The sequence below is a fragment of the Cydia fagiglandana genome, chromosome 17 (assembly GCF_963556715.1).
Source record: "Cydia fagiglandana chromosome 17, ilCydFagi1.1, whole genome shotgun sequence".
Taxonomy (NCBI): Eukaryota; Metazoa; Arthropoda; class Insecta; order Lepidoptera; family Tortricidae; genus Cydia; species Cydia fagiglandana.
Genome location: NC_085948.1, coordinates 13605086 through 13632876, shown reverse-complemented (window position 1 = coordinate 13632876; position 27791 = coordinate 13605086). Strand labels below are relative to the sequence as shown.

The following is a 27791-nucleotide window of genomic DNA, read 5'->3' as shown; positions in this document are numbered from 1 at the left end:
CATTGACATTTGACGTTTATTTGGACGTGCAAGTTGAGTATAACCTAGAAAATAAACAATCTCATGCATTTTATTACTACAACAACCTAAAATTGTTATGAAAATGGGTAAAAAAAGCAAAAAATTAAATAAAACACAAGAGAGTCACCTTCCAATATCCGACGAAGGAAAACTACAGTTAGAAAAAGGTGGTTTTCCGTCAGAAACCAATAACAGTACACATTCAGTGAAAAAATCTAAAAAGAATCGAAAACTAGACTTAAATGGTAGTGTAGTAGAGGATACACCTGCGCAAATAAAAAGTGAAGAAATAGATGAAAGTAACACCCCAGTAGATGGTGAAATCAAAAAGAAAAAGAGAGATTTGGTTAATGAAGTTCAAAATGATAGTGATAATAACTTAAATGCAGATGAAGTCCATATCCCAAAGAAAAAAAAGAAGAAAAATAAGGCATTAGAAGAAGATGTTAAACTGGAATTAGATGAAGTCCCTGAAATGGAAAGTCATAAACTACAAAAAGATTCAAAGAAAAAGAAAAACAAGAATAGTTCAGCAAATGAGGTTAAAACTGAAGAAGACATAATACCCAAAATAGAAAATACAGAAACAAAGAAGAAAAGTAAAGCAAAGAGGGGGGCTCCATCATTGAATGATGAAGAGGCACAAGTGACAGAAGAAGACATTGACAAGTTTATTGATGAGTTGAGTGAGGAAGACAACAAGCAATATGAAGACTGGGTCAAGTTACTAGATGCCAGGCTTAGCAAGAAAACTAAAGCGGAGTAAAAATGTACTAGTTCTTTTTTTAGCATTAGTAAAAGGGTAAACAATCTTGATGTGTCTTTATATTGAGAAACACTTTTGAAAAGTAAGTCACGGCAAGTACGTAATAGTTACTGATTGTGATTAAAACAAAAACGATTTTCAATTAAAAGACACAACAAGATCGCATAGTCTTTTACTAATGTTAGAACAAAAGTACTATAGCACTAAAAGCTACTATGTGCGTAAAGTGTTCAAAATTTTCTGCACATGAATGTATACATTTGTCTATTGTAATAAAAATGCTTTGCACAGTTAACTTTGAGCACTTAGGGGTCATCCATTAATTACGTCACACCAATTTCTAGGTTTTTTGACCCCTCCCCCCCCTTGTCACACTTGGTCACATTTGGCAAACCCCTCCCCCCCTAGTGTGACGTCACATTTTTTCTACGAAATCGCCAAATCGAATTAAGTAAGTACCTAAGTATTATTAATATTTTATCAAAATATTTTTTAAGATATAAATATTAGTAATTTTATAACCCAAAACTGCTTAGAAAAGAAAATTAAACGATTAAAAACTATTTTCGTTTTAAAAACTCTTGGAGGATATAACCAACGGAGACGCCATGTCTAAAATTTTCGGTACAAAATAGTCTGCCGTTTTTTGCGGGGGAGGGGCACATCAAATGTATAGGTACGTCATGTCAGATAAACGTCAGTCCATACATATGGTTGACATGAGGTTGACCATTGGCCGCCTATTTTCGACAGAGGGGAACGCCTGTTAATGGCGGCTCCATTGTTAATTACTCCGAGTAAAAACTTGTTATTTAAATGTACAGCGAACTAAATAATTTAAATAAATTTTCGGTTACTGATGAAGTTAAAGTGACGTCACAAAGTTTGTGTCTCCTCCCTCCCCCATGTCACAATATGTCACATTTTCTTGACCCCCTCCCTCCCCCTAAACGTGTGACGTAATTAATGGATGACCCCTTAGTCTGTACACAGTGCTGCCTAATGCATTTATTTACTATTAGGTCATTCACTTAAGCTTTTTTGTTATGATTCTGGAATAAATATTATAAATATTATACCCCAATAAATAATGTTTATTTTTAGAATGTTGGTATGTAGTGTTATTTCTATTTCTGGCTATTACACTAATGCCCCATGTTAAATCTTCTCATAAACACCTGATATATTCTCATGCCAAATGTAAAGCAATTAGGCAGCCATTAAAATGATATTGGCTCACATTATATTTCATCAGTAACTGTTAATAGCAAATGTTTTGCACACAATGGGACGGAAACAAACAAGGTGTAGGTCAGACTTGCAGAGGACCTCATCCCCAGGTCAAGCAGTCTATTAACTCAAAAATATGGAAGCACCAGTGAAGACAGTTACAACACATCCTTTGTTAAAGAAAGAGCAGTATTTTTTAGATTCCCAAAAGGGATGGTAGCGTGGAAGGGACACTTTAAAAGCATGGAAAACCATCCTAGGGAAAGTCTTGCAACACTGGCAATTAAGACCAACTCAATAGGCTTGCAAGAAGAAGTGTATACAGTGTGTGTGTACTGTGTAATATACTTGTTCTTGCAAGCTATTGAGTTGCTATACAGTATTTACTGTATCAATTTTATTGCAACATAAATGTATTTATAAAAGTTTTATAATTTTAGAGAACTGGAATAAATTACTTTGACGATGGTTTGTAGCGATTTTGGGTCTACTCAACTCCTACCACCTACTCCAAATTGTAATGAGATAATACAACTTAAATTCAAAAAGGTAGTTGCAAAATTGGTTGCAAGAAAACGTCCGTCAAGTTCAAACAATCTAAAACATATAAGCTATTATACACACATACACATGTAAGCTATTATATTAAATAAATATAGCTAATTATTATTTTCTACTTACCAAAACATACAATTTATGCGATTTTATCGCTGAGCAAATAAATAACGTGCCCTTTTTGAAACATTTTATTTGAAAAATGAAAAGTGCGTTCTGAGAGTTAACCAAAGGACTGAAACTTAAATATGGACGTTTTAATTTTAAATTTAAGTTTGCAAACGTTGTAAAGGTAGAAACACTAGAAATATTTTTTAGGTTAATAAATGCATAAATAATTAACTATTTAAGTTAATGAAGTTATTAAGTCTCAGATTTCCACAATATTTGGTAAATTGGTAATAAAATAATATTATTATTTTTGGTTTATGAACGTACTTTAAGTGGATTTTTCTAATGAATTTTATTTATTTTAATCTATTTTATTATTTTTTGATTCTTATTTACATAAAAATATAAAATTAAGTCAGTTTTTATAAATACGTGATGATAATTAGACAGGCATTTGAATCATTCAACACAAACTTTAGACTTCTTGCAACTTGGAAGCTACATTAAGCCGTAAAATATTGCTTTAAAATGTCACAGTGACAGTAGTGACACTGACGGTGACGTTTCTTTTCTTTCTTACGAAATAGTTTACACGTCTTAGCTAAACACATAAAAAACAATAACTTGTATTTGTAGTAGTTAGTTTTAATAATATATGTTTGTTTTGTCCTGGTTGTAGGTGGATCTACATTCGATTCTCATCTGATTGAACTGCGTCGTGGATATTCACCGGCCAACTGTCTTCATAAAGCACGTGCCTTCCTAAACCTTGACGTTGGCGGAATCATCGACAATATCGATGGAGCCATAATACCCAAAGATTGATTGAAATAGTTTACGCGAGGTTTACGCACGTGGTGTTCTATAAAAAAAGAAATAAAAATAATTAGAAATAAATTTACTCGTTTATCAGTATGACTCGATTTGCTCGAGCTAAAGGCTCTAAAGCCTCGAACGAAAGGGCCCCTGAAGACAGTACACCATGGGAAGTAATGAAAGAACAACTTATGCAGTCGAAAAAAGAAAAAGAGGAAGCAAGCAAAAGACAAGAGGTATTTATTTCATAAAAAAATATGTTTTTATTATACCATTGAGTTACGATCACAGATTTTAAAACAAAAGTTGTCATTTCTGGGGACAACAGTTTACAGTATTTGTGTATACTGTGCATATAATATAATATAAGAAATGAATTTACCAGTACCACACAAGTCAAAAGAAAAGAGAGTACCCCTTTATATGGATAAGGGTACAATCAGTGAATTAAAGATTTTTATTACTTTGGACACCTCCACTGGAGGAACCTCATTGAAACAACTTCTATAATTTGACATACATAATTATATAAATAATGTTTGTGAATATTACAGGCAGAAAATCAACGTATCACAAATTACGAAAACTTTCTTAAGGAACAGAAAGTGTCCAAGCGAAAAGCCACTTGGTGTGATTTTCCCGAAGAAGTTCCCAAAAAACGGCTTTTACCTCTTAAGCAGTCTGCAGAAAATAACCAGCAAGAAAAAAACTTTAAGGGTCAAGTCAATGGGTCTATTGAGGGCACAACTCAAGAAAAGAGTAAAAAGAAGAAGAACAAGAATAAAATGACCATAGAGGAACCAGAACCTTCTCATATTACTGAAGTAAATGAGTCTGCTGAAGCTACTACACCGCAAGAAAAGATTAAGAAGAAGAAGAAGAACAAAAATAAAAACTCTTCAGAGAAACTAGAACCTTCTCACATTAATGAAGTAAATGGATCTGCTGAAGCTACCATACCACATGAAAAGAGTAAAAAGAAGAAGAAAAATAAATTAACAGATACCTCACCAATGGAGGCAAATCAGTGTGATGTTGCACCTCCTGAAACAGCAGCACTACAAACTGAAAAGAAACAGAAGAAAAAAAATAAAAAGAAACAAAAGAGTAACTCCAATGGGAATGTCCTAATCCTAAAGCATAAATCCTCTCCAAATAAGGGTGATCCACAGCCTAAACAAACTGATAATAACGTGAAAAAGAAGACTAAACTGGTTAATGGCAAACCTGTTAGACGAAAGGAAATCAATGACAAAAGTTTTCAATTGATAATAAACACTAAAGAAGTTGAGCTGGTTAGGTTTGATGGTTTCCCAATAATGAAAAAAGATGCTGAGCGTCTTACGGAACTGAGGAAAAGTATGATACAGAAAGGTATTCCCAAGAGTGAGGTGCAGAGGACCATGAAGTTGGAAAGAAGGAGAGCTGAGAAGGCTCTAGCAAGGTTGAAGAGAGATGTATGTTACAACTGCAGGAAAGGAGGACACAATCTCTCGGACTGCCCTGAACTAAAGTCAAAGATACCGGGAGTAGATGCGGCAGAAGGAATTTGCTTCAAGTGTGGCTCAACAGAACACAGGCAGTTTGAGTGCAAGGTTCAGAGGGACAATGAGTTTAGATTTGCTACTTGTTTCATTTGTAGGGAACAGGTGAGTCTATAGAACAACCTAATTTTAAATTAATATTTTGAACCAAATTAACCCTATAATGAACAGAACTGAAAAATTGATAGTGTTAAATGATATGAATTGGCTTCTCATAGGCTTCTTTTCTAAAGAAAAATCGAATCTTTTATATGAAATCAAATATTTTATTCCGTGTTGAGTTTAGGTTACACACTAGGTATTTTACAGTTCAAGCAGCTTATAATCTTATCAGCAAAAACCTACCTTGTTGATATGCACATACTAGGCACAACAACTTATAAACATATTTATTTTCTTGTTTTTCAGGGTCACTTAGCCAGGCAGTGCCCAGACAACCCCAAAGGTTTATACCCAAATGGTGGATCCTGCAAACTGTGTGGAGACATCACTCACTTGAGGAAGGACTGTCCTACAGTAAGTATACACTTTTGCTTAATCTCTGTAAATATAGTAGGTATGTATGTGTAGACCTAGATAGTATGTGTGATTCCTGGTGTTTACAAAAAAAGTTACAGTATCCAGGAAGGTATAGTTCCAAGACTACAATGACATCAACTAATAACATTATTTATTTTTTTACTTGTTAAAACCCAAAATTTTGTCATGAACATTGGCTTCTCGCATTTGCAAATGTTTGATGTCTCTATCATAACATTACTACTAAATTACTAAATTGATTTTATCTTGGCCAAATCCAGTTTATCAATTTACATTACACATACATACATACATACATACATATATTTAGCCTAGGATCTTATATATTAAGGAGAGTTTCATAGTAATCTTATATGTTATTTGTGTTATTAACAATGTTTTCCTTTTAACTTACAGACGCAAGGCCAAAGGGAAGAGACATCCCTGAAACTAGGCACTCTCGAGAGTGCAGACAACATAGAAGACATAGGCCAACAGGTAAAAGTTACGAATTCTACTGATTCTGCGAAAAAGCAACCCAAGAAGATTAAATTTTAATGTTATTGTTGGTCACTTTTAATGTAAAATAAAAAATACTGATAATGTTTATAAACATTTAATTTGTACCCAACATAATACAATAATATGTCATAACTAGTGACATATACAATACAATATTCTACTCGTAATCACATAGTCTTTTGTAATAGTATATATTTTGTTATTATTTTGAAAGATAAATATATAATATGTATGTATGTACTAACATATATAGCAAAAATTTTGAACTTTTAGTAAAATTTGTATTAACATTCAAAATACCCTTGCTAAATGTTTTCCAAGAGATCATAAAGTAAATATTTGTCTTTTTAGGATTAATTTACTACAGTACCTACTACAACACACACATTTTTTTTTTAATTTAATTATTGGTGATTAACCAAAATGTTTACCCAGGTTTTGCCTAACTTCAATATTTGATTCATAAACGAACATAGAATGGCGAATAGAAGTACTATAAGTATTTTTTCTTTGAAAGCAACCCTGGATAAAAAAATCTGATGGTTTATCTCACCAAGCCTTGCTCATTTCCATACTTCCACATTATCAACACTACATACTAGAGAAAAGATGGCTAGTAGAAGCCTCTACGCCATATTTGATAAAACAAAACGTAAAATGCAAAACTGTTGAGGCTTCAAGCTTCTGTCAAGATCAACTGATCCCTAATAAGTTCTTCAAGATCTTTTCAACTGAGGGCCTAAGAGGTCTGAGGTCGAGTCTTCGGATCCAGTGGCGTAGCTAGGCGTGGGCGAAGTGGTCTGTCGCCCACGGCCTCGCACCCCAAGGGGGCCTTGCACGAGGCTCCTGCAGGCACAGTGAAACAATAGGGCCCCCGCAGATGAGATTTCGCTCACGGCTAGATTAGTTTTCGCTATGCCACTGTTCGGATCAATTCAGCGCTACAGCGCCTCAATGCTAGCCTGGAGTTGCTCCATGGACTGTCGTGCGATCTCGCCCGTGATGCCCTCGGGGCTCTGCGGGTCTTCCCTGCCGAGGATCTTGGAAGCCTCCGCGAGCAGCCGGATGGGCTCCTGCAGCCGCTCTTTGAGCTTGTCCTGGTCGATGAGGCCGGCGCTGAACTCGCTGCGCGCGAGGAACATCACAGGCGCGTGGAGTTCGTATAGCATCAAACCTACGAAAAAAAGTGGTTGTTTAGGTAAGTGAAAATTATAGATAAATAAGAAACTAGACGCATAAAGTAGTACAATTTATTGTAGCGGCAAATTTTACGTAGTGGAGGCTATGTAGAGATATCTAAGATTTTCTTTACCTCACCGGGTTCTCTTTGAATGCCACCGTATAAATATAAATTCAGATTTAGCAAACAACATATTCAGTAGTAGTAGTAGGTCGTAGTAGGCCTTATAAATTCAGATTTAGCAAGGTAGAGTGTGAACCTAAGTCTGAATTTAATGAAAATACCATTAGTTTTACCTTTACTTGTATTTTTATAACCATATCTGAAAATCGGCGAAATAAACAGCCTGAGAAACAATCCGCCCGTAGTGGGTGTTTCAGCAACTTGGGCGTGACACCACAGACAAGGCATCCTCCAGACTGAGCATAGTAGCGCTACCCCCTCTGCCACAAATATACGGTAGTTTTACTCCCTTTTCGAGTCAAAGTGTATTTGTGTGAGGCCCATGTCTTTGTCTGGATGTCCTATAAATATTCCTAGTCTATGCGTGACACTCACCGCGCATGCGGGTCTCGCCGGGCGCTACTATCTGCAGCGTGTCGAGCACGAGCCGGCACAGCTCCACCTTGCGCTCGAGCAGCAGGTCCGGCAGCTCGTCGATGCCGTAGCCCTCCACGCGCCCGTACATCGTGGCCAGAGCGTGCTTCAGGGATAACAGGACGCCGTGCCGTGGATGGAATACTGACTTGTACTGAAAACAAAAGGGATAATGAATGACGTAAAATCTCAGTCTCTTAATTCAGAACTCTTAGTTCCTCGAGCGGTTAGTGGATATAGGATATCTCAGACACGTGGGCAGGCGCAGCACGGTACGGAACTTTTGGTTGGTAACAGGGCTACTTAATTCACTGAAGGTCTCTCTCTCACATTCTTACACCTTATTATTATTATCACCCACCACCACCTTATTCTTATTCTTATTCTCTTTACATTCTTGGGATCATCATCTAGTGACTTTATTTAGCTAGAAAGACTCGCACTTCAGTATTATCACCTACCTTTTTAAGCGTAGCCTCTCGCATCTCGATAGCCTGAGTGCCCTCCAACGCGTCCAGCTGGTCGACTTCGGCCTGCACCACGGCCAGCATCTTCCTCATCGCCGCGCTCGAGGTCTGGAAGCCGCAGTTCTTATCGGTGCACTGCCAGGGCGATTCGTTATCTGAAAACGGCATAAAAGACTTTCAAGGCGCTGCTCTCTTCCTTATTTATTTATTTTAAACTTTATTGCACAAGCACAGGAAAAATGTACAAATGGCGGACTTAATGCCTAAAGGCATTCTCTACCAGTCAACCATTGTCATTGTCATTGTTCCTTCTAAGCGTTCGCCATGGATGATGACAGAAACACTGCTTTATTATATTATACCTTCAGCACTTCACGTATATATGCTGCATAAAAAGATCCATATGTGCCATGTAGAAATTTGTATGAAAACCTCTGCGGATCAGGTCAGCTTCCTCACAGCTAGGCCTGACAGTCATGTTCGCTACGAAGAACGCAGAGAACAGGAGAGAGAGGGTAATCAAATAATGATGACGAAGCCGTCGTGGCAAGCAGACCTAAGGGGTTATTGCACAGAATTGTCATTCTGTGCAATAACCCCTTAAGTATGGTGCCCCATTGTCGCACTTGCTGTACATCAGCGTGCTGAAGTGTGAACCGAGCTCCGTAGGCGTGAACCCCAGTAGGTATGTAGTCGCATTCAGCGCAGCAGGCGCCGTCGCATGCGAAGAACTTTGACTCCCGCATGTAGTTGCAACCGGCGCAAGTGGCGGATTTGCAGTCTTTGCCGCCCTAGGCCCCAGGCCCTGTAGCCGCCCCTTTCTCAGCACCCATGGCCCGGGCCTACTTGGTCTTAGGGCAACTCCGCCACTGGCTAAGATAAGAGAGAGAGGTTAATTAATGCCTGACGATGAAGCAAACGTACCTAAGGGGTTATTGCACAGTATGACGCCATTATCACACTTGCTGCACTTGAGCGTGCTGAGATGCGAGCCAAGCTCCGTAGGGTCAGCGCAGCGGGGACAGTCGCAGGCGAAGAACTTGGACTCCAGCAGGTAGTCGCGGCGCGTGGGAGTCGGGGACAACACGTGCGTGTAGCACAGGTGTAGCGCAGCGCCGGATGGGATGCCCACAGCGGCTCGCACCTGGACCCTGAGGCAGAGATAGATAAGTAAGTAACGAATGATTTCGTTCATCATGACAAGTCATGGTCTTTAAGCTTTCGAATTAAGGGTACGACTATTACGTTTTTCGTGTATCACCTCATTTATGCCACTCATTTAGATTGTTCAAGTAGGTCAAACCACTAAAAGGCCACTCCACTATAATAGGTACTTATTTACTTGATGTGTAAACCAGTCGCAAACACCTACCGTCTTTACACAACTCGCACATTTCAAATGAATAACCGCACCACTCATTTACTCGAGGCACTCTCGCGCTCATTAGCAATGGTAGTAAGTCATGAAAAACCGTGAAGAAACTAATTGTTACTAGACTAAGTGTTGTTGTTGTAATTGTTGTGGTTGTTGTAATTGTTATTGTTGTGAGGTAAGTACCTATCTCAGAAAAAAATATGGACCTGAGGTGAGCTGACTAGCTGAGTAGTAGGTGAGGTTGAGGTACTCACTCATAATCATTCTGGAGTATAGTGTGCACTATGTTGGGGACACAGCTGTGTGCCGCGATGGCGAGCTGTGGGTACACCGCGCGGATGCTGAATCCACCGCGAGATGGGATCTCCACTGCGTTCACCTGACAAATTATGAAAACAAATTTAGCAAAATGGCTCCAGCTATTCAGCACCTAATATAGGCACATTTTTTTTCAGCGAATACGCTGCCAGCGCGCTATTCAGTATCGTATCCCATGAACTGGTTGCTAGGTATACTAGCACACTTGCCAAATCTGGACACACATGGGAATCCCATTTTTTTCTTATGCTTGTTGACAGAAGGTTACCCAATGTTAATCAATTGATGTCTCCTTTGGTCACTCTCTACACTTTCTATTTGTTTACCTCGAGGATGCCGCAGACGCGCTGCACCAGCTCCTTGTCGAAGCGCGCGCCGAGCCGGCAGTGGTCGGTGAGGAAGCCGACCACGTTGACCTGGTCGGCGGCCCACGCTGGCCGCTCCTGCCGCGCCGCTGCGTGTGTTTCCATTGGCTCCAGTTCACGTTTCCAACGCTCGGGGTCCCTCTCTTTTGCTAGCAGCATTCTGAAAAAGCAAAACGATTGAAAATAGACACAAGAAAATAGAGTGTTGCCAGGAGTTAATTGTAACGCGCGCTTCACAGTTCTAATGAGAGGAGGAGGAGAGCGCGAGAGACCTCCCGAGTATGGAGAGCTCTGAACAACATCAAGGGTGTGATGCAGTCCAGCTGAGGTGAACTAGCAGTCTTAGTCTAGTCGCAGTAGAAAAATAAAACCTACTGAGCATTTTGCCACAAATCAGCCACGCACAACGAAAACATTCCGCCGCGTGGGCCGGCGCCGCTTCACTTCCGCGCCAGCACAGACCGGCCAACCACAGCGAGAACATAGCGCGAGCCCTGCACAGAGCAGTAACAACCATGCCGTGTTAACCTTTGTGAAACAACCTACCTTAAGGGTGTGATGCAATCTAGCTGTGGTGAACTGGCGGTCCAGTCATCTGGTGGTTGGAAGCGCACTTTAGCAGCCGCGAATACTGAGCATTCCGCCGCGTGAGCCGGCGCCGCTTCACACTCCGCGCCACAGACCGGCCAGCCACAGCGAGAACATAGCGCGAGCCCTGCACAGGGCAGTAACAACCATGCCGTGTTAACCTTTGTGAAACAACCTACCTTAAGGGTGTGATGCAATCTAGCTGTGGTGAACTGGCGGTCCAGTCATCTGGTGGTTGGAAGCGCACTTTAGCAGCCGCGAATACTGAGCATTCCGCCGCGTGAGCCGGCGCCGCTTCACATTCCGCGCCACAGATCGGCCAGCCACAGCGAGAACATAGCGTGCCCTGCACGGGGCAGTAACAACCCAGGCATAGCGGTGGGCTGTCTGTCGACAAGCATTGAAAATCAGAATTACTAGACACTGTTAAATTGTATTCCGAAAAACTAGACATGACTCAAGTACAGTAGGTACCTACTGATTTCGGGAATCTAAGCAGTTGAATTCCTCGCTACGCTCAAGATTTAACTTTTTTTTCGTTATGTTTCACCAATAAAACAAAATACATTTCCTCGTCAGCCCAGTAATTTTATTACAACTGTTCTAATGAACTTGTAAGATATAGACGAACAGTTAAGTATGGTCGGGGCCGCAGGGTAAAAGAGGCAAAGGCCGACCAAGTACGTAGCAGATGGTCAGACGAGCTAGTATTAGAAACGGCGGGTCCATATAATGGCTTGAGACAGCCCAAAATAGAGAGGAATGGAATTCTTCGGGGAGGCTTGTATCCGAAAGGGGCCCAGATATTTATTAAGTTAAATTTTAAGTTATCTTTTATTTGTTATATATTTATTTTGTTTGAAGTATTTGTGGAAGTAATAAAGCTTTTTTATTTATTTATTTTATAAAGAACTCGTAAAATGCATAGGTACTAGCTAATAACGCAGGAAAACTAATTTAGCCGCGAGGCAGATCAAACGTTGTATATTTTAAGTTTTTAAGATAAAACTTTTTTTTAATACCCAGTGGACCTCAACATTAGTCTGTACTTGTTCCTGTGGTGTTCTGTTTTTGGTCCTGTGGTGTTAGTTACCTGGTTTTGGTCCGAAAGCGAAAGGCTTATCCGTGAAAATTAACTCCCCGGCCTCCAGATCTTTATTCGCGACCAAATATCGTCCAAATTTCTCATTTCGGGCGATATCGTACGAGCTCACGTCCTGAGCCATAACTTTGCTATGTAATAGTTACTTAGCACTAATATTTCACGCCAACACTGCAAGCGTCGAGAGAACTGACTGAATTCTCTGACCGATGAGGAGTACATATGTACACGACCGGTGGCTAATAATAAGACGTCGAAGTCGAACCCAGACCATTCGAGATCCGAGATGTCGGCCGCTTTGGATCGCGCTTATTTATGTTTATGTTGATTATGCTTTTGTTTTTGATATGGTACTCTATTATCAGGAATAGAAAACTACTGGAAACTATCTAGTGGACAGAACAGAGGTGCAACTAATAGAGATACCGGATAAGCGGCAACGCATAATATAATCAGCAGATAGTGCGTCGAACCCAAAGGATCTCCGTCCTAGCTACAAATTTATATGAAACTCAACTTGCAGCATACAAGTTGCAGCTAGGATACATAATTCCGTCTGTGTCGTCCCGGCCCGACCGAAAAGCAGTATGTGTCACATGGTAGCAAAATTATTTCCACCTTGGACGTTACACCCTTCACTACGCTCAGGATTCAATGTACGCCCACGCCATAAATTCCGGGCATTCCCGGGTATGACCAAATTTCTATTCCGATTTACCTACTAGTTATAAGTAACTCAAAACTTTATGAGTCTTTTATATTTCCCATATACCGATATACCCCATAGTTACTTGTACCTACCCATAAAATAAATTAATAGTGTCTAATTCGCCACAGTCAGAAGAAAAGATGTAAGATTTAATTTCGTTCAAGTAACATAAAAATAAATGCTCTACAATTGTAATTCCCTTATAAAGTTTCGTTTTAATAAGCTAGGCTGCTATATGTATTGCTAGACTTTGCGGAATTGGCATTTAACTGGTTTGAATTATAAACGAGACTTGGAACTGTCGGGAACTAGGTCGCCCGTCGCCTATTGTGTTTAAGATACCCGGTTTTCGTGGCTTCGAATTATTTATGGGAGACATAGTGAAACATGACATGTTACATGAATATTAGTCTTGTCTCCCTACTTCGCTTTCAGGGCAAGACATCAAACGTTACATTACATTATTAAACGTTAAGTAATTTACTAAATTTCAGAAAATGGTCTTTGGGTCATTTTGAGAGAGATGTGAAATGTATTTACCATCAAAGCCAAATAGATTCACTGTAACAAAATTTTCAAAATCTATGTATACGTAATTGTCACAAAAAAATTATAACCAATATAATTATTTAATGTTTTATCTTTAATATGTCTATTTTTGAGAGTTTATATAGTTTTCTAAACAGTGATCGTGTATTTGAATGGAGGTGGCCGAAAGTTTCTGCGATATCTTACGAAAGAAAACCATGTGTACGGGAAGTAAGTATTTAATAAGCATAATATTTGGAACGTAGTAGGTATACCTAGTAGGTTTATAGTAGGTAGTATAAAAGTGACCTTAAATCCCTAGCTCTACGCTCTACACTAGTGCAGTAACTATAATGCTACTCATTCATGCCTGCCTGCCTGCTAAGCCGATGGTCCTGGGTTCGAATCCCAGTAAGGGCATTTATTTGTGTGATGAACACTAATATTTGTTCCTGAGTCATGGGTGTTTTCTATGTATATAAGTATGTATTTATCTATATAAGTATATATATCGTCGCCTAGCACCCATAGTACAAGCTTTGCTTAGTTTGGGGCTAGGTTGATCTGTGTAAGATGTCCCCAATATTTATTTATTTATTTATTATTTATTTATCATACTATTTTATTTCTATTTTGTTGCGTTGAAAATTATACCTAGGTACAGTTAAATTTAAAAAACCCAGAATTTTCTTTGCTAGAAAATTCGACGAGTATCCAGAATATTCAACTTTGCCATCTGCTAAAAGGACGTTGCGTTGCGTGCCAAAACTACTTTTATCTTTTTCACCTTTAACGCACTGTCGCGGACGTTACACGACATGACAACATACATACATACATATTAGTTAATATATCAAGATGCCGTTGCCGCGGATAAAAATAAAATATCGACGTTCCCAAATGTTACTTACGCATTATTTTATTTTATGTATTTTATTAACCGACTTCCAAATCCCAAAGGAGGAGGTTATCAATTCGGTTGTATGTTTTTTATTTTTATTTTTTTTATTTTTTTTATTTATTTTTTTATTTTTTATGTTTGTTACTCCATATCTCCGTCATTACTGGACCGATTTTGAAAATTATTTTTTTGATTGTATGTATATGCATACAGATTGGTCCCGTTTTTGTCAAAATCCAGTTCTGATGATGGGATCCATGAGGAATCGACGGAACTCCTCAAATCTTAAAGGCATACATATGGTGATTTTTGTGTTTTTATCAACAAATCAAGCATATACATTCAAAAACGTGACATTTGATGAAGTGGAACTGCTGATGATGATCAGAACGGAACTCTTCAACGACGCATAGTTCACTTTTGGCGATTTGTCCTCTTCGTTATGTTTGTTAAGCAAGTTAAGTTTTTAAGCCACAATTTTATCAAGCTTGAGTTCTGATGATGGGATCCATGAGAAATCGAGAGAACTCCTCAAATTTTAAAGGCATGCGTATAGAGATTTTTGTATTTTCATCAGAAAATCAAGCATTTTCATTAAAAACTGTCGCATTTGATGAAGTGGAACTGCTGATGATGGCCAGAACGGAACTCTTCAACGACGCATAGTTCACGTTTGGCGATTTGTCCTCTTCGTTATGTTTGTTAAGCAAGTTTAGTTTTTAAGCCACATTTCTGTCAAGCTCGAGTTCTGATGATGGGATCCATAAGGAATCGAGGGAACTCCTCAAATCTTAAAGGCATACGTATAGAATTTTTTGTATTTTCATCATAAAATCAAGCATTTACATTAAAAACTGTCGCATTTGATGAAGTGGAACTGCTGATGATGATCAGAACAGAACTCTTCAACGACGCATAGTACATGTTTGGTGATTTCGAATTTCGATTTTGACTTGGACTGGGACCCGGACTCATACCCGGATCCGGTTCGGACCCGGACTCTGACTCGGACTCGGACCCGGACTCGGACTCGGACCCGGACTCGGACCCGGACCCGGACTTGGACCGGGACTCGGACCCGGACTCTGACTCAGAGACCCGGACCTTGACCCGGAAAACCACTATGATACCTAAACTAAATAAACCACTATGATTACCTACCATAAAATGTGGGTATGATGATGCCAAACCCCTCCCGCTCAAACTCTAGGTTTGGTTAGAACTGCGAGTCTTACAGAAACGAAATGCTACTAGATAATTTTTAAGAAAAAAAAACCGACTTCTATGGGGCCCGGTGAAAGATTATGGTAGATGGTGCACTATGTAGAAAAGGAGGTAAAAACAGTACTTTCTAGTAGCATTTCGTTTCCGTGAGGGTCGTAGTTATCTAGCCTAACCTAACCCACTTCTCTGATAGCAGTTCGGTTCTGTGAGGATCGCAATTCGAACCTAATCAAACCCACTTTTCTAGTAGCATTTCGTTTCTGTAAGACTCGCAGTTCTAACCAAACCTAACCCACTTTTGTTCGGTTCTGTGAGGATCGCAGTTCAAACCTAACCTAATCCACTTAACGGCGCATGCGGTGCGGTGTACGGGAGTTTGAGCGGGAGGGGTTTGGCATCATCATACCCACATTTTATGGTAGGTAATCATAGTGGTTTATTTAGTTTAGGTATCATAGTGGTTTTCCGGGTCAAGGTCCGGGTCTCTGAGTCAGAGTCCGGGTCCGAGTCCCGGTCCAAGTCCGGGTCCGGGTCCGGGTCCGAGTCCGGGTCCGAGTCCGGGTGCGAGTCCAGGTCCGAGTCCGGGTCCGAGTCCGAGTCCGGGTCCGAACCGGATCCGGGTATGAGTCCGGGTCCCAGTCCAAGTCAAAATCGAAATTCGAAATCACCAAACATGTACTATCGTCGTCGTTGAAGAGTTCTGTTCTGATCATCATCAGCAGTTCCACTTCATCAAATGCGACAGTTTTTAATGTAAATGCTTGATTTTATGCTGAAAATACAAAAAATTATATACGTATGCCTTTAAGATTTGAGGAGTTCCCTCGATTCCTTATGGATCCCATCATCAGAACTCGAGCTTGACAGAAATGTGGCTTAAAAACTAAACTTGCTTAACAAACATAACGAAGAGGACAAATCGCCAAACGTGAACTATGCGTCGTTGAAGAGTTCCGTTCTGATCATCATCAGCAGTTCCACTTCATCAAATGCGACAGTTTTTAATGAAAATGCTTGATTTTCTGATGAAAATACAAAAATCTCTATACGCATGCCTTTAAAATTTGAGGAGTTCCCTCGATTTCTCATGGATCCCATCATCAGAACTCAAGCTTGACAAAATTGTGGCTTAAAAACTTAACTTGCTTAACAAACATAACGAAGAGGACAAATCGCCAAAGGTGAACTATGCGTCGTTGAAGAGTTCCGTTCTGATCATCATCAGCAGTTCCACTTCATCAAATGTCACGTTTTTGAATGTATATGCTTGATTTGTTGATAAAAACACAAAAATCACCATATGTATGCCTTTAAGATTTGAGGAGTTCCGTCGATTCCTCATGGATCCCATCATCAGAACTGGATTTTCACAAAAACGGGACCAATCTGTATGCATATACATACAATCAAAAAAATCATTTTCAAAATCGGTCCAGTAATGACGGAGATATGGAGTAACAAACATAAAAAATAAAAATAAAAATAAAAAAAATAAAAAAAATAAAAAACATACAACCGAATTGATAACCTCCTCCTTTGGGATTTGGAAGTCGGTTAAAAAGTGGGTTTGATTAGGTTCGAACTGCGATCCTCACAGAACCGAACTGCTATCAGAGAAGTGGGTTAGGTTAGGCTAGATAACTACGACCCTTACGGAAACGAAATGCTACTAGAAAGTAGGTACTGGTTTTACCTCCTTTTCTACATAGTGCACCATCTACCATAATCTTTCACCGGGCCCCATAGAAGTCGGTTCTTTTTTCTTAAAAATTATTTCTGATGGATTGATCGTCTCTAAATATAAGAAAGTTGATATCGGCGAACGCAATCTCTTATGAAAATTATTACACTTTAAGTGTAACATGTAGTTTAGGCATGTTATCGGATTAGTTAACTATATTTACCTACCCTACTTCATGTGTAAATCTGCAAACTGGAAAGTGCTGAAAAATTTAGGACTTTGTCACAGTGATGTAACAAAACTCCGTTGGCGAAAGTAGGGAGCGTTCAGCGCCGGTAAATACGTAGGTATACTTTTGATATTAAGTAACTTTAGGTATCTACATGTAGACCATATTTAAATACCTACATAATTATAACTATCAGATCTCAATGAATAATTCGTTCCTTATAAAGCCAATGGGTCAATAATCTTTGATAAAGACGAACTTGCAAATCATAATGCGAATTTCTGATTAAATGAATTTAGGATGGATCGATGGGCGAGCAAGTGATCTGCTTCGAAAATGGACGGGAGGTGGACTGTCCCGACGGCTACGATGACGATGGCGATAGCGGCAGTGGTAGCCGTGGCGGCGGCTTTGGGATTGCCTTCTGGAGCTTTTCAGATTCTAAGGTTTGAGCTTACGGCTTACGCAAACTGGTGATTAATTTAACCAAAAGATAGGAACATTGGTGATATAAAATTCTCAGGATTTTGATGCCCCCGAAAACTTGGGCCGGTTTTGTGAGACGTAAAATTACGAAATTAGGCACCAATATCCTTTACTTTCTGGTATTAAGTATCTATCAAAAGAAAAACAGAAGTGTTTCTTGTTCATAAAATGATGAAACGGCACCCCACAAATGCGGTCTCATTAGTTTAACTGTAGAATTATAGGTGTGAATATAGGTACCTACGCACAGTTGCATCAGACAGTCGAAAGTTCGAAACCATTAAGACCATACATTATCGCTTCGTTCCAGTTATAACTATAGCCATTGAAATAGAAGTGCCTTTTACATTTTGTGATATGGGATTGCCTATACACTTTCAGAAGTAATGTTGCTGAAATAAAAGTGCTAGGAGACAAATTAATACGATTGGTCACAAGACCAACCACAAGGTAATAGTTATACAGTGAAACCTGGATAAGTGAGATCTCAAGGGACGAGCAAATTTGTCTCACTTAAAGAGGTTTTCCACTTACCCAGGTTCCCAGTTAGCCAGGTACAAATAAATTTCTGTCTCATTTACAGAGGGTCCCATTAATAGAGGTGAAAATAGAGGATATATCTCAGTTATAGAGGTGGTTAATAAGATATTTTGTAACTATCTTTAAATGTTTAGGTGAAATAATCCCTGTCCCTAAATATTTTTTAAGTCTGTTTAAATATTTCGTTGAATTTATTTTGAATGATTTTCCAAAGGATAGATTTTTTCAATTAAATTTGATACGGACTTCATTGCGTCTTAGAAATGTATTAAATGAAAGTTTGTTTATTCTTGTTCCTTATCAAGATTACAGCTTTCGTTTCGATAGTTTTAACTACATAAAGTAACTAAATGAAACTTGAAGTCGTTTAGATACAATTAAGCAAATGCGGAATTTGTGAATAGACTAAGAGTTAGTAAGAATACGGAAATAGATCAATAAAGTCCAAGTTAGAGAGGTCATAGATTGACGTTATCTCAGATACAGAGGTAATTCAAATAAAATTCTAAAAAAAACAATTAGGAAAATGTAATGTTATAAATATAGTCTCAGTAAAAGAGGTAAAATACACTCTCTGTCTCAATTATAGAGGTAAATGTGACTATAAAATCACAACAACTAATCTCAGTTATAGAGGTTCGTTTTATCTCACTAACAGAGGTAATTCAGTGCTAAAGTGTCGGGACCGCACCATGAGTCCCAGCTATAGAGGTTTCTCACTTATCCAGGTCCCACTTAACCAGGTTTCACTGTACTAGGTACCTAATAACGTAATAACTTTTAGCAAGTTTGAAATTTCTCGATATGTAGGTACTTACATTTTAAATTATTATCCAAAAAAAAAGCCTTAAAAATATCCTTATAATATGTCTTTGGTTGTTTGTTGATTGATGATTAAATTGTTTCCACATTATAGCAAATTAAGTGTACCTAAACAAACGTAACTAGCCTAGAGAGCGTACTCCCATCTTAAAGTCCGGAAACGCACTTACCAAGCACTTACAAATCTTCTTTTGTAGCGGGAGTCTATGGGCGACGGTAATCGCTTACCATCCAGCGATTATTTTAGCCTCCTACCTGCTACCCATACCCTTATCATAAAAAAAGTTACGTTTAATAAAAGTTTCAAAATGTGCGCTAAATTTTCAGATATATGCGTTGTTAATAGTTACTCGATTTTATAAGCTATAACTTTAATTATATATATAAATATTGCTATAACCTATTGTTTTAATATTTTTCTATGGAATTCTGGTGAAAATAATTAAATTTATTAATATATTAGCAGTTCTGTTGATTAATACTTGTGACATTGACGTCAAACTGTAACAGTGTCGTTTTAGAACTTATATAATAATATTTCAACCACTACGACCGTTGATCTTTACTATATCTAATATAAATAAAGTATTGCTGTTATTTAGATATAAAGTTTTTCTCAATATGATATAAATTAAAGAATTATAATTAAAAATACATCAGTGTTTACACTATTTCCGGTGTGAAAAACGCCATCGTACTGTCGCGCTATCTGTCGACTACTTCAGTAACCAGAACTTGTCTTGTGGTGCGGTGAAGGAGGTTCCACTGTAATCGGCAATTTATTTGCCTTATTCCACGTTCTCTATTTCAAATTGTACCTTATAAACCACAGTGAGTAACACAGCTTTATTTCCTAATTGCTTTGTATATAAAGGGAAAGAGTGGTTATGGTGTAAAGATAGAATATAAATTGAGGTTAAAATTATTCGCTTCAGCCGGTTTCAATGAGAAGTATCGACGTCACCCTTCGCATAATCCATATTATTTTCGTATCTGCCTATTTTTATCACCAATAACTACATTAAGTTTGTCTCAAATGATTTGAGATCTAAGAAAATGTATGTCATAAAAATGTAATTGATTGGGTGAAGAGGTCGGAAACGTCAGTGGAGGTTGACGACGCATGTGATTTCCACCTTTGATACGAATTTCAGCTCCTATCTATACAGGTCAAGTTTAAGGCCAATAGGTGTGTCTCGAAGGAAGAATGTCACGGTTGGACACTGTTCTGGAACATTGACGCTCTAATCCCTTCTTACCTGAGTGTTATGTAATAGTACTGAATGCGGATTGTAAATAGTTCGTGAAGCCGAGTCGACCCTGACACAGCTGGCACTAATAGTTAATTTTTGCGACTTACCCCTTGTACTAGACATTAACAGCTAATAATCATAAGGCCATGGAACATGTATTGCTTACTTTTATTAGAGATAAATTTAGGGTCCATTTAGGAGTAGGTTACTCAAGTATAAACCTTTACAGATGGGTTCCAGCCCTCCTCCCTACTATGCCGATCTTGGCAAGAAGGCCAATGATGTATTCGGCAAGGGTTACCACTTCGGAGTGTTCAAACTTGACCTGAAGACCAAGAGTGAGTCTGGCGTTGAGTTCACCAGCGGCATCACCTCCAACCAGGAGAGTGGAAAGGTAATTCATGCAGCTGTTACCACTTGTACCTGTTATTTATTGACTACATCATATCATTCATGTTCACTTGTAAGTTACTGTTATTTCTAATAAGCCAGCTCTGGCTGGCTCTTGTAAATGACTTGTACATTAATATCATTCAATTTGCTACACTTTCTTTTTATACTGAACATTGTACGTAATCTGTTTTGTTATTAAAATAAATATTGATTGCGTCCATAGGGAAAAAACACAAATCTAGATCATGTATTTTGTACTACTCATTACTGAAATAATAATACGATTATTTAAAAGGCTTCATTTATTTTACAGTGGAAAGTCATTATAAGAAAACGCAAGGGATCACATTTTTTTAAATATTTATTGTTATCATTTCATGGAGATTCCAAAAAGCCAAACAGTGTAAGAACACAAATACACATTTCATTCACATAATAGCTTAAGATATTGGCTATTATTTTACATATTTAATTAAGACAATATTTATTTTATAGTTAATGAGTCCCAGACCATAAATTTATACATTCACACCCTTTTTCATTGATGATTTACTTTGAAAATGTAAATAAATGCAATTAACCTTAATTGCATTTATTAATAATTTCTTTGTAATTTTACATGTATGTAAGATGTATGGTTATTGGTGCAATAAAGAATATTTACTTACTTACTTATTCTTTTCTAATTAATAATAAAGTACCATTTCCAAATTACAGAGCACACTTAAAGTTAAAGTTATACTACAGTATGCAATCATACTTGATACTACATTCATCAATTATTTCCACAGGTGTTTGGCAGCCTTTCGTCCAAATTCGCCGTGAAGGACTATGGCCTGACATTCACAGAGAAGTGGAACACGGACAACACACTCGCCACTGACATCACAATTCAGGACAAGATCGCCGCTGGTCTCAAGGTTACTCTGGAAGGAACCTTCGCCCCACAGACCGGGTAGGCCACAAAACTGCTCACACTTGGGAAAATAGTTTCACTACCAACTATTAATAAGAAGAGCCCAAAATCAAAGAAACCGGCTTGGAAAGTTATCGTTGGCAGCATTGTGAACAGTTCACAATCAATATTTGACCCATATCTCTTTTATATAATCTATATCTATATCTATTTTAAGCCATAAAACAAAGAAAAAGAACCAGTTTATTGTAAAAGCCTTTTACAATAAGTCAGAATCAGTTAGTCATTGTTATGTTATTAGACAATCAAGGAGAACTATATGGGTCAGACAGATCTATTTAAGTGACGATTTGTGTTTCCTGTTGCTGATATTTTAAGAACGTACAAGTATTCAGTGTCTACATTTTGGTACACTAACCTGCAGGAAAAAATTAAGACTTCTGTTTCCTTTACTTCCTGGTACAGCATTGATAATATTAATTTTTCAGATGTTTAATCATTTCTAGTTATGAAGTATTTTAATTTGTTATAGAAAGCACTATATTTTGTCATATTGATAATTTAGATGATTCAAGGACTTGCATGCAATACATATGCTAACTACAGAGTACAATGAATTCAGTTGAACGGCCAAATACCGTTATGCAGCGGTCGGCAACAAGCGGCCCGCGAGCCCCCTGGCTATTTTATGTGTAATATTGTCAAACAACAATGTCTGATAAAGTCTCACATATTAACAAAAGTGCGGTCCGCGTCAACTTCCTTAACTACTATGTGGCCCTTGGCTGCTAAAAGGTTGCCGACCGCTGCCGTAATGTAACAAAAATCGCATGCAGGTTCTTAGACCGTCTAAATGGGACTTCTTTATTCAACTTGACAATCTATCTATCTAGCCCCTTTGTTCTAAGCTCAGTGTGCCGCTTGGCAAACCCTAATTCTATTAAGAGAGTGGATTTGACAAGCAAGACATTAAACAACCAACAATTGCAGGAGCAAGACCGGTAAACTAAAGTCGTCGTTCGCGAACGAAACTGTGGCCATCAACACCAACGTGGACCTGGACCTGGCCGGTCCCATCGTGGACGTGGCCGCCGTCCTCAAGTACCAGGGCTGGCTCGCCGGCGCGCTCACGCAGTTCGACACGCAGAAGGCCAAGTTCGCCAAGAACAACTTCGCCTTCGGTTACCAGACTGGAGACTTCAACCTACACACCAATGTGTGAGTATAATGTGATTTTATTTTAACTTAACCCTTTAACCGTTCATTTCTAGTCATTTGATTTCGAACCGTAATTCTTATGGTAGAGATGCTTTTTGTTTTCATTATGATGGCAAGTATGTTGCCGCTACGGACTAAAGGGTTAATGTGTTGTGGATTAATAAAAGATTAGGCCAGTAATCATAGTACCTAAAAAAATACAATTGAAGGGGGAACATAACAGACTACACTGGTTGACACCTGAAACGATTAACAATGTTCTTAAAAAAGTGTCAACCGCTCTAAGCAGCAGTTATGCTGTTTTTGTAAACATCCCTTCAATTTATTTGGAGAGCCTCAAGACAGTTTTGCGATTTTTGACTTCACACTAAAATCAGGGTTGTAGATCATTGATTTTATCTCAATAAGATATGTCTTTGATAAGATAAGACGCGGAAATGGCATTGGATTGGACATATCCTCAGGAAACCTGACACCCACCTATCCAAAGTGGCCCTGACCTGGAAGATGCCCGGCAAACGGAAACATGGTCGCCCTAAATCGACTTGGCGCCGTTCTGTAGAGCAAGAGCTGGGTGTATTGGGGATGGGGTGGGAGGAGGCTACCCAAGCTGCCCAGGACCGGAGTCAGTGGAAGAAAAAGATTCGAGCCCTACACCCCAGCAGGGGGTAACAGGATGGAAAGAAGAAGAAGAAGATATGTCTTATTACATAATGAGTTATTGATATCTGTTTTAAGGCCAAACAAGGTTAAGACAAAATGCATGTGTGTGTAAATCTTTAAATTGTGCCTGACAGGCACTTTTATAAGCAGATGTGCAGAAAAAATAAAGTCCTTAGACTAAAGCTAGACATGTATAATGTTACAATTCAGGAGTAGAGCCGGGGTCAATGAACATCGATTTTTCAACATTACATAAGCTGGTAAAGGAGGATGCTCCATATAACTCGTACTAGTTAAAACCAGCGAGCGCTCAGATGACTTCAGATAATATTAATATTATTCGGATAACCGACTATTGTTCTCTAACTATGCTTGTAAAATGGTACTTGGGAACTATGACGTGTACTTCTCATATAGTACTGCTCCCTATGTAAATATGCCTCTTCGGATTACGTAATCAGGATCAATTGTGACGCGACGCGTGAAAGTGTTTAAAGAAAGCGTCTTATACGAGTATGAGCGGAAAATATTAATAATAAGTTGTAGAGTTTAGTAAAAATGGATCAATCTTAAGAATGCCTAGTTATATATCTTTTTATTTATATTATGTTAAAACATCACAATAAAATTGAATTGGAATGCAGAAAAAATTGAATCATTGACATTTGTAATTTCTTGAATCCTAGTTAAATAATCATTAGATAAAGATTATCATTGCACACAAGTTAATAAATAATAGTACTTACCACTTTAGACTTGATGTAAGTTTTACTGTACATTTTTGTGTCTGTAAGTTTATTGATCTAAAGTGGGACTAATAACCGCAAACGCTTATTAGTCCTACTTTAGATCAAATATAATTGCTGCTATTGGAAAAGGGTGAATCAACTTATTCTAGTCACTGGTTGCCATGGTTACGTTCCCCTTTCCATAGTGGGTTATCCACCAAGCATTAGTAGAAAGTGTTACAACAGTTTTCCTAACAAACTTTACTACTATGGTACCCTGTCTGACGGGAGAAAATAACAACAAGAGATAGTTGATTGACCCAAAATCAATAACCTCCTAAGGCCCACGGTCCTACCTATAGTACTTCTTCAGTTCGATGAAGTTTAAACCATATTCAATTGGAACAGAGTTGCATTTCGTTTGTTTCGCTAAATTTTCAAACAAATAAAAATCAACTCTATTCCCCGTACTATTCAAATGTGTGGCAAATTTTGGGTTTTTCATTTGTATTGCTGGGCCTTAGGTGTATATCATAATAATATGGTGTTGTGTATGCAGCGACAACGGCAAGGACTTCGGCGGGTCCATCTACCAGAAGGTGTCGGACAAGCTGGACTGCGGCGTCAGCATGAAGTGGTCGGCGGGCTCGGCCGACACGCTGTTCGGCGTGGGCGCCAAGTTCGCGCTCGACGCCGACGCGTCTCTCCACGCCAAGATCAACAACAAGTCGCTTATCGGACTTGGATACCAGCAGAAGTTGCGCCCTGGTCAGTATTTATCTCATGTTTCTGTGCCACAGACCCATATTATCGCGTATTTTAATATTTTTTTTGGATTATAGAGTTCAATATGCGAGTATCGCATGATAAAAGTCACAAATTAACCTTTTGACCGCCGAAGACGTCAACTGACGCCGGCGGCTACAGCCCAATATCAATCTTCGTGTATTCCTATAATGGCTCCTCTACACGATGGGCCAACGCCGGCCACTCCAAGAGACGCAATTATGCGTTAGAGGGAGCAAGTGATATTGTTATCTCATTCTACCGCATGGCTGCGTCCCTTGGAGTGGCCGGCGTTGGCCCATCGTGTAGAGGAGCCATAAGGTTCATGATGACGCGCCGCGCACGATACGCGTTCAAAAGGTTAATGTTGTCATTTTTTAGTCTATTAATGAAGTAATTCGCTGTATGAATATTGTTCCGTATAAGGGTAACTTTTCATAATTTAGGGCTGGATGATTGGTACAAGTTTATTTCTATTTTTATTTCACCTTTTCATTCGTAACCTTACAAGACACGCCTCTGTACTGTATATCGATTGTTTATTGCGAATTCGTATGTTCTGGATATGTCACGGTCCAATATCAGTTGGGTGATTCAGTTTTATCTGACATAGGTACCTAAGTGCCGTATAATAATACTTTTGTCGTATCTTTAGGTACTTATGCTAGCCATAATCTTTGCCATAATGCTTCATGTTACTCTCATTAGAGTAAACATTAAACAACATTAAAGTAACATAACTTATAACCATATTACCATATAAAACAAACAACATATGTTGATTAGATCATAATCACAATGAAGAGTGAAAGTCCATAATATTTACCTATCCCAAGAATATACTGAAATGATTAGAATTATCCATCACAATGTCTAACATTATAGTCCGTTTTTAGCATTAGAAAGAACTTCGCAGAAGTAAGCTTGTGGTTCCAAATCCGGAACTTTTAGCGGTAATAATTTGAAGTAAATTATATGTATTGACCATGCCACATTAGATAATTCAATAATTATTAACAATTAAAGAGCCTGATAAAAACTGCACGCTTGCTTCTGTGCAGTTCTTTCTAATGCTAAAAAAAACGAACTATAGACAGTTCTGTCTGACCCTCCCTTACGAATTATCGAGTGATCGTACGATTGTCACGTGTCGTTCCGCTTATCTCTTGTTTGTCGAGTAAATATAAGTGGAGATAGTCGAGTCACTGCGGCTCTGGGAGATGATTTAGCAAGCCTAGCAGCAAAGGAGGCGTCGAGCGTTTATTTATTTTGGACAACAGGAGAATAAGGACTTCCGTATGCGTAATACCATAATACCCATTCTTCCGACAGTACTTAAATTAATATTTCGTAGCAGTTTTATCATTGATTTACAATATGAAATATTAATTTAAAAGTACTGTCTGAAGTATGGGTATTATGTAGTTTTGTATTACGCATACGGAAGTCCTTATTATGGAATGCCGATTAACGTCACACCTGTTTTCGTTTAGGCAACTAAACGATGTAAAAATTGGCACAAATATAGAACGTCTGCTCGCATAGATGCCAATAACAATTGTGTAGCAGAACCGAACCAGTAACAAATATGTACTAGCTATGGCTGCTTTGAATACCTACACAAATTCATTTCTTATAGTCTTAGTCATTTTAAAATGTCGACTTCGTTATCTATAAGTTGAAGTAACTGAAAATCTATGACAATCAACATGTCTTTTATCTGGGACTTATAAACTGTATGAAAAACTGTTATGTCGCTACGCTGTGGAGTTAACCCTTTGAACGCCACGCCAGTCGTGCGCGGCGCGTCATTGTGAAGTCAACCTTGTCGTAATGCACGATGGTTGGTATTGGGCTGTAGCCGCGTGACAGTCGACATCTTTGGCGGTCAAAATGTTAAACAATTAGTGAGGTAACGTTTGTATTTGTTCCAGGCGTGACCCTGACCCTCTCGGCCGCCATCGACGGCCAGAACTTCAACGCCGGCGGCCACAAGGTCGGCGTCGCCCTCGAGCTGGAGCCCTAAACACTTGTAGATAACACATCTACTGTTATATAATAATAGAAAGAGTATAGAAAGATCAATATCAATCATAGTATTCTCGAGTGTTGTCTGTCTGTGTAAGCGTTGAACGCCTCGTTCGGAAGACCGTTCCTTCTTAGGTATTATGTAAGCACGCGACATTATTGCATCCCTATTGTATTGCTATAAATAATTTTATTGTGCAAATTACGTGATCCGTAAGTCCGTTATGTCTTGTAAATAAGCACCTATGGTGTTGCCCTATTGATTGTGAATTAAAAGAATAGTCTGTTGGAATCACCATCCGCTGTTTTATTGGCGTCTAGTGCGCCGCTCGTCCTTTTAACCGTGTCTAACACAAAAGCTACCACACGGACGCCACGTCACCGAAGTGTCAAAACTGAAATTGAACTTTATGCATACGCACGTAGGTCTATGTTGATCTGTGGTCTGTGACCGATTAATCGGTCTTTGGCGTTGAACCTGCGGTGCGGGTATATCGGTCATTGGCGTCCAAAAGGTTCAATGTGTATGGAGTTTTAAATTTTTATTGTAATTTACTGATACTTTTGATAGCATTGCTTTGTTTAAATACATAACTGCAGCTTTATATTA

At 38.6% G+C, this 27791-nt stretch overlaps 4 protein-coding genes across 5 annotated transcripts; 3 read left to right on the top strand and 1 right to left on the bottom strand.

Annotated features, from left to right (window-relative positions):
• LOC134672742 (uncharacterized) lies at positions 1 to 1901 on the top strand. The gene has a single exon (XM_063530686.1). The coding sequence runs from the start codon at positions 98 to 100 to the stop codon at positions 785 to 787; it is 690 nt and encodes a 229-aa protein (XP_063386756.1). The 5' UTR covers positions 1 to 97; the 3' UTR covers positions 788 to 1901.
• Positions 1902 to 3281: 1380 nt separating this feature from the next.
• On the top strand, positions 3282 to 6187 carry LOC134672520 (axoneme-associated protein mst101(2)-like). The gene is made up of 4 exons (XM_063530461.1): positions 3282 to 3735; positions 4054 to 5148; positions 5452 to 5559; positions 5980 to 6187. The coding sequence occupies exons 1-4, from the start codon at positions 3598 to 3600 to the stop codon at positions 6118 to 6120; spliced, it is 1482 nt and encodes a 493-aa protein (XP_063386531.1). The 5' UTR covers positions 3282 to 3597; the 3' UTR covers positions 6121 to 6187.
• Positions 6188 to 7015: 828 nt separating this feature from the next.
• Positions 7016 to 12415, bottom strand: LOC134672518 (SET domain-containing protein SmydA-8). The gene is made up of 8 exons (XM_063530460.1): positions 12068 to 12415; positions 11154 to 11361; positions 10348 to 10546; positions 9958 to 10082; positions 9253 to 9479; positions 8323 to 8483; positions 7823 to 8015; positions 7016 to 7258 (listed from the first exon to the last, which is right to left on the bottom strand). Exons 1-8 carry the CDS (start codon positions 12198 to 12200, stop codon positions 7026 to 7028), a joined length of 1479 nt encoding a protein of 492 aa, XP_063386530.1. The 5' UTR covers positions 12201 to 12415; the 3' UTR covers positions 7016 to 7025.
• A 970-nt stretch (positions 12416 to 13385) lies between these two features.
• LOC134672517 (voltage-dependent anion-selective channel-like) lies at positions 13386 to 27479 on the top strand. 2 transcript variants are annotated; one of them, XM_063530458.1, is made up of 7 exons: positions 13386 to 13544; positions 17648 to 17794; positions 20679 to 20843; positions 21634 to 21797; positions 22749 to 22976; positions 24927 to 25135; positions 27088 to 27479. In XM_063530458.1, the coding sequence occupies exons 1-7, from the start codon at positions 13434 to 13436 to the stop codon at positions 27177 to 27179; spliced, it is 1116 nt and encodes a 371-aa protein (XP_063386528.1). In that variant the 5' UTR covers positions 13386 to 13433; the 3' UTR covers positions 27180 to 27479. The 2 variants fall into 2 exon arrangements, with proteins under 2 accessions (XP_063386528.1, XP_063386529.1); XM_063530459.1 differs by lacking the exons at positions 13386 to 13544; positions 17648 to 17794 and adding an exon at positions 19875 to 20027.
• The last annotated feature ends 312 nt before the right edge of the window (positions 27480 to 27791 follow it).

Bases quoted from the DNA above. Each gene is read 5' to 3' on its own strand.
- LOC134672517 (XM_063530458.1), top strand. From the start codon at position 13,434: ATGTCTATTTTTGAGAGTTTATATAGTTTTCTAAACAGTGATCGTGTA. The intron at 13,545-17,647 runs GTAAGTATTTAA...AAATGAATTTAG, and splicing joins GAAAACCATGTGTACGGGAA to GATGGATCGATGGGCGAGCA. The intron at 17,795-20,678 runs GTTTGAGCTTAC...AAACCTTTACAG, and splicing joins GGAGCTTTTCAGATTCTAAG to ATGGGTTCCAGCCCTCCTCC.
- LOC134672742 (XM_063530686.1), top strand. From the start codon at position 98: ATGAAAATGGGTAAAAAAAGCAAAAAATTAAATAAAACACAAGAGAGT.
- LOC134672520 (XM_063530461.1), top strand. From the start codon at position 3,598: ATGACTCGATTTGCTCGAGCTAAAGGCTCTAAAGCCTCGAACGAAAGG. The intron at 3,736-4,053 runs GTATTTATTTCA...TGAATATTACAG, and splicing joins AAGCAAGCAAAAGACAAGAG to GCAGAAAATCAACGTATCAC. The intron at 5,149-5,451 runs GTGAGTCTATAG...CTTGTTTTTCAG, and splicing joins GTTTCATTTGTAGGGAACAG to GGTCACTTAGCCAGGCAGTG.
- LOC134672518 (XM_063530460.1), bottom strand. From the start codon at position 12,200: ATGGCTCAGGACGTGAGCTCGTACGATATCGCCCGAAATGAGAAATTT. The intron at 10,083-10,347 runs GTAAACAAATAG...ATAATTTGTCAG, and splicing joins GCGTCTGCGGCATCCTCGAG to GTGAACGCAGTGGAGATCCC. The intron at 8,016-8,322 runs GTAGGTGATAAT...TTTTGTTTTCAG, and splicing joins GAGAGGCTACGCTTAAAAAG to TACAAGTCAGTATTCCATCC.